Here is a 6115-nt window from a genome sequence, read left to right as displayed (position 1 = left end):
CTGTTAGATATTCTGTTTATTACATTTTGTTATCAACGAAAACCCTACCCCGTATGCTAACTAGGACTACAGCGATAATTTGTAAACAATAAAGTAGTTTCCCCTGTCCAGGTGCTGACGTATATGTCGGGCTTTCTGATTGGTCAATTATTTTGGTATTTTCTAATCATAGATTTGATTGGACAAATCAGCAAAGGTGATATTTTTCACTAGTGAAAAATATGATATTTGTCACTAGTGAAAAATATCACTTTTATAGAATGAATAATTTTTGATATTTCACTGGTAAAAATGTAATAAAATATGTTTTAAACCCCTCCACATTTCGGTAATATCATGTGTTTTGTATTCTCGGTAATAAAATGTTTTAAACCCCTCCACACTTCGGTAATATCATGTGTTTTGTATTCTCGGTAATAAAATTTTTTAAACCCCTTCACACTTCGGTAATATCATGTGTTTTGTATTCTCGGTAATAAAATGTTTTAAATTACTTTACATTTCCACTATAATGCGAGCTTTAAATCCCTCCACGTTCGAAAAGAAGTATTTTCTCTCATCGTTTATCAATGTTTATTTGATATAGTATCTTCGAAACAGTTACAATGATGTATTTATCTCAGATTCTAAATGTCAAAGATAGATTGCAATTAGTAATGAATCTGCTGCGTCATAGAAGGCAAAACATATTGAATGTTTAAATGAAAATCATTCTTAACAACAAACTGTAGATTTCTCAAAAATTATTTATGCATTATGCATTTTCCGATTATAAATTTCGAAGATGTAAAATGTCCTCAAGATAGAAATTTATTTTGCAATTTCTTCTTTGGCTGTTTTTGGTTTTATCCAAGAACACATCCATGATGTCCGACGCTCAGGATCTCATTGATTCACAAAGCATTAATTACACGTATACATAATAACCCAATACAGGTTAAAACCTTCATGGATGGTAGCTGTCAATCAATACTTGTATTTTGTTTGGGGCAGAAACATATATAAGGTCACTTAATAAAGTTACGTGACAGGGTTGGTTCAAAGGATTTCGTGATAAAAATGACAGGATTAATGCCTGACATCATCTGACAATATCTCAACTGAATCAGATATCACATCAACATTACAAGATTATCACATTAAATAAGCGAGGAGGGTTAAATTCGAAAGTTTTAAAACAAACATTTATAACGTTTTTTTTCTACTGAATTGATTAACAATAGCATGAATCTAGTCCGGAAATAGTAATATCAATAGAATAGAAAATCAGTTTATATCATAACATTCTACACGATAACGGTATGAGAAACATGTAATACAACAACATCACATGGTTTAAAGAAGTCAATTACTTCGTGTTTTGTTTACTGTTGTGTACAGTTTATCAATCCTTCCCGATTGCTTTCCCCACTCCTTTAACTTTCTCCGTCTCCCCTGATCATTGTTCCCTCTCCCCTCACCTCCGCGTGTCCTCTCTTCTCCCTCTCCCCTTCAGTGTTCTCCCCAAAGGAGCTCCCTCTCCTTCAGCGTTCTCCCCAAGGGAGCTCTCTCTCCTTCAGCGTTCTCCCCAAGGGAGCTCCCTCTCCTTCAGTGTTCTACCCAAGGGAGCTCCCTCCCCTTCAGTATTCTCCTCAAAGGAGCTTCCTCCCCTTCAGTGTTCTCCCCAAGGGAGCTCCCTCCCCTTCAGTGTTCTACCCAAGGGAGCTCCCTCTCCTTCAGTGTTCTACCCAAGGGAGATCCCTCCCCTTCAGTATTCTCCTCAAAGGAGCTTCCTCCCCTTCAGTGTTCTCCCCAAGGGAGCTCCCTCCCCTTCATTGTTCTACCCAAGGGAGCTCCCTCTCCTTCAGTGTTCTCCCCAAGGGAGCTCCGTCACCTTCAGTATTCTCCCCAAGGGAGCTCCCTCACCTTCAGTGTTCTCCCCATTGGAGCTCCTCCTTCAGCGTTCTCCCAGAGGGAGCTCCCTCTCCTTCAGCGTTCTCCCCAAGGGAGCTCCCTCTCCTTTAGCGTTCTCCCCAAGGGAGCTCCCTCTCCTTCAGTGTTCTACCCAAGGGAGCTCCCTCCCCTTCAGTATTCTCCTCAAAGGAGCTCCCTCTCCTTCACTGTTCTCCCCAAGGGAGCTCACTCTCCTTCAGCGTTCTCCCCAAGGGAGCTCCCTCCCCTTCAGTGTTCTCCCCAAGGGAGCTTCCTCCCCTTCAGCGTTCTCCCCAAGGGAGCTCCCTCTCCTTCAGTGTTCTCCCCAAGGGAGCTCCCTCACCTTCAGTATTCTCCCCGAGGGAGCTCCCTCTCCTTCAGTGTTCTACCCAAGGGAGCTCCATTTCCTTCAGTGTTCTCCCCAAGGGAGCTTCCTCCCCTTCAGCGTTCTCCCCAAGGGAGCTCCCTCTCCTTCAGTGTTCTCCCCAAGGGAGCTCCCTCTCCTTCAGTGTTCTCCCCAAGGGAGCTCCCTCACCTTCAGTGTTCTCCCCAAGGGAGCTCCCTCTCCTTCAGTGTTCTACCCAAGGGAGCTCTATTTCCTTCAGCGTTCTCCCCAAGGGAGCTCCCTCTCCTTCAGTGTTCTCCCCAAGGGAGCTCCCTCACCTTCAGTGTTCTCCCCAAGGGAGCTCCCTCTCCTTCAGTGTTCTCCTCATGGGAGCTCCCTCTCCTTCAGTGTTCTACCCAAGGGAGCTCTATTTCCTTCAGCGTTCTCCCCAAGGGAGCTCCCTCTCCTTCAGTGTTCTCCCCAAGGGAGCTCCCTCCCCTTCAGTGTTCTCCCCAAGGGAGCTTCCTCCCCTTCAGCGTTCTCCCCAAGGGAGCTCCCTCACCTTCAGTGTTCTCCCCAAGGGAGCTCCCTCTCCTTCAGTGTTCTCCCCAAGGGAGCTCCCTCTCCTTCAGTGTTCTCCCCAAGGGAGCTCCCTCACCTTCAGTGTTCTCCCCAAGGGAGCTCCCTCTCCTTCAGCGTTCTCCCCAAAGGAGCTCCCTCTCCTTCAGCGTTCTCCTCGAGGGAGCTCCCTCTCCTTCAGCGTTATCCCGAAGTGAGCTCTCTCTCCTTCAGCGTTCTCCCCGAGTGAGCTCCCTCTCCTTCAGCGTTCTCCCCGAGGGAGCTCCCTCCCCTTCAGCGTTCTCCCCGAGGGAGCTCCCTCTCCTTCAGTGTTCTACCCACGGGAGCTCCCTCCCCTTCAGCGTTCTCCCCAAGGGAGCTCCCTCTCCTTCAGTGTTCTACCCAAGGGAGCTCCTCCCCTTCAGTATTCTCCCCAAGGGAGCTCCCTCTCCTTCAGTGTTCTACCCTAGAGAGCTCCCTCCCCTTCAGCGTTCACCCCAAAGGAGCTCCCTCTCCTTCAGTGTTCTACCCAAGGGAGCTCCCTCTCCTTCAGTGTTCTACCCAAGGGAGCTCCCTCCCCTTCAGTGTTCTCCCCAAGGGAGCTTCCTACCCTTCAGTATTCTCCCCAAGGGAGCTCCCTCTCCTTCAGTGTTCTACCCTAGAGAGCTCCCTCTCCTTCAGTGTTCTTCACAAGGGAGCTCCCTCTCCTTCAGTGTTCTCCCCAAGGGAGCTCCCTCTCCTTCAGTGTTCTACCCAAGGGAGCTCCCTCCCCCTCAGCGTTCACCCCAAAAGAGATCCCTCCCCTTCAGCGTTCACCCCAAAGGAACTCCCTCCCCTTCAATGTTCTCCCCAAGGGAGCTCCCTCTCCTTCAGCGTTCTCCCCAAGGGAGCTCCCTCACCTTCAGTGTTCTCCCCAAGGGAGCTCCCTCCCCTTCAGCGTTCTCCCCGAGGGAGCTCCCTCTTCTTCAGTGTTCTCCCCAAGGGAACTCACTCTCCTTCAGTGTTCTCCCCAAGGGAGCTCCCTCTCCTTCTGTGTTCTCCCCAAGGGAGCTCCCTCACCTTCAGTGTTCTCCCCAAGGGAGCTCCCTCTCCTTCAGCGTTCTCCCCAAGGGAGCTCCCTCCCCTTCAGCGTTCACCCCGAGGGAGCTCCCTCTCCTTCAGTGTTCTACCCAAGGGAGCTCCCTCCCCTTCAGTATTCTCCCCAAGGGAGCTCCCTCTCCTTCAGTGTTCTACCCAAGAGAGCTCCCTCCCCTTCAGCGTTCATCCCAAGGGAGCTCCCTCTCCTTCAGTGTTCTCCCCAAGGTAGATCCCCCCCCCTTCAGTGTTCTCCCCAAGGGACCTCCCTCCCCTTCAGTATTCTCACCAAGGGAGCTCCCTCACCTTCAGTGTTCTCCCCAAGGGAGTTCCCTCTCATTCAGTGTTCTACCCAAGGGAGCACCCTCCCCCTCAGCGTTCATCCCAAAAGAGATCCCTCCCCTTCAGTGTTCTCCCCAAGGGAGCTCCCTCACGTTCAGTGTTCTCCCCAAGGGAGCTCCTTCCCCTTCAGCGTTCACCCCAAAGGAGCTCCCTCCCCTTCAGTGTTCTACCCAAGAGAGCTCCCTCCCCTTCAGCGATCACCCCAAAGGAGCTCCCTCTCCTTCAGTGTTCTACCCAAGGGAGCTCCCTCCCCTTCAGCGTTCACCCCAAAGGAGCTCCCTCTCCTTCAGGGTTCTACCCAAGGGAGCTCCCTCTCCTTCAGCGTTCTATTCAAGGGAGCTCCCTCTCCTTCAGTGTTCTCCCCAAGGGAGCTCCCTCTCCTTCAGTATTCTCCCCAAGGGAGCTCCCTCCTCTTCAGTGTTCTCCCCAAGGGAGCTCCCTCCCCTTCAGTGTTCTCCCCAAGGGAGCTTCCCCCCTTCAGTGTTCTCCCCAAGGGAACTCCCTCTCCTTCAGCGTTCTCCCCAAGGGAGCTCCCTCTCCTTCAGCGTTCTCCCCGAGGGAGCTCCCTCTCCTTCAGCGTTCTCACCGAGGGAGCTCCCTCTCCTTCTGTGTTCTCCCCAAGGGAGCTCCCTCTCCTTTAGTGTTCTCCCCAAGGGAGCTCCCTCTCCTTCAGTGTTCTACCCAAGGGAGCTCCCTTTCCTTCGGCGTTCTCCCAAAGGAAGCCCCCTCTCCTTTAGTGTTCTTCCCTAGGGAGCTCCCTCTCCTTCAGTTTCCTCCCCAAGGGAGCTCCCTCCCCTTCAGTGTTCTCCCCAAGGGAGCTCCCTCTCCTTCAGCGTTCTCCCCAAGGGAGCTCCCCCTCCTTCAGCGTCCTCCCCAAGGGAGCTCCCTCTCCTTTAGCGTCCTCCCTAAGGGAGCTCCCTCTCCTTCAGCGTTCTCCCCAAGGGAGCTCCCTCTCCTTCAGCGTCCTCCCGAAGGGAGCTCCATCTCCTTTAGTGTTCTCCCCAAGGGAGCTCCCTCTCCTTCAGTGTTCTACCCAAGGGAGCTCCCTTTCCTTCGGCGTTCTCCCAAAGGAAGCCCCCTCTCCTTTAGTGTTCTCCCCAAGGGAGCTCCCTCTCCTTCAGTTTCCTCCCCAAGGGAGCTCCCTCCCCTTCAGTGTTCTCCCCAAGGGAGCTCCCTCTCCTTCAGCGTTCTCCCCAAGGGAGCTCCCTCTCCTTCAGCGTCCTCCCCAAGGGAGCTCCCTCTCCTTCAGCGTCCTCCCCAAGGGAGCTCACTCCCCTTCAGCGTTCTCCCCAAGGGAGCTCCCCCTCCTTCAGTGTTCTCCGCAAGGGAGCTCCCTCTCCTTCAGCGTTCTCCTTTTAATATCTGCCATCACCTTTAGCTCTCTCTCTCTCTTATACCTAGTATTAAGTGTACTTAAATTAAAGCAACTTTCCTTCCGCCCCGCATCTTTGCATATAATTAACAAGGCACGCGCGACAATAAATGTACCTGATAATTGCTCCTCCTCCCAGTAACCTATCTTTTATTGTCATCGCCTAGCATGGCTATAGCAATACCTGCTTAGCTTTGAGCGACCCTTCCCTGTTCTATCACTCAGGACATCATGCGGCCTACGCTCTTGAGCTCTGTATCAGATTCTACCCACAACCTGTCAATCACAGGTGTTGTTTTCCCTAGTCGAGTATTGCATGACTTTCGACCGACTGTCTCTGATATTAACTATTTAAAATAATGTATTAAAGTTATACACATTCTTAATTAGTTTATTTTACTGTGTGGAACTGTTACAAGGACTACCGAAGGCAGCGCGTACAAACATATCCAACGTAAAACTAAATATCAACCAATATCTGGAGAAGTCAATCCGCCTCTGAAGACATTTTGAAACTAATCAACAAACTAAAC

General features: G+C 50.8%; 1 protein-coding gene across 1 annotated transcript in view; it reads left to right on the top strand.

Moving 5' to 3' along the window:
- LOC117340658 (nascent polypeptide-associated complex subunit alpha, muscle-specific form-like) overlaps positions 1 to 5588 on the top strand; it is an 18146-nt gene extending 12558 nt beyond the window's left edge. Inside the window, exons 2-3 of the mRNA XM_033902421.1 lie at positions 1496 to 4096; positions 4245 to 5588. Of these exons, the coding sequence (XP_033758312.1) occupies positions 1496 to 4096; positions 4245 to 5588 (3945 nt within the window). The remainder of the gene's footprint in view (positions 1 to 1495; positions 4097 to 4244) is intronic.
- Positions 5589 to 6115: the final 527 nt, after the last annotated feature.

This window comes from Pecten maximus, chromosome 13, assembly GCF_902652985.1.
Source record: "Pecten maximus chromosome 13, xPecMax1.1, whole genome shotgun sequence".
In the NCBI taxonomy this organism is placed as follows: domain Eukaryota; kingdom Metazoa; phylum Mollusca; class Bivalvia; order Pectinida; family Pectinidae; genus Pecten; species Pecten maximus.
The sequence above is the reverse complement of the archived record's forward strand: the minus strand, read 5'-3'. Positions and strand labels throughout refer to the sequence as shown.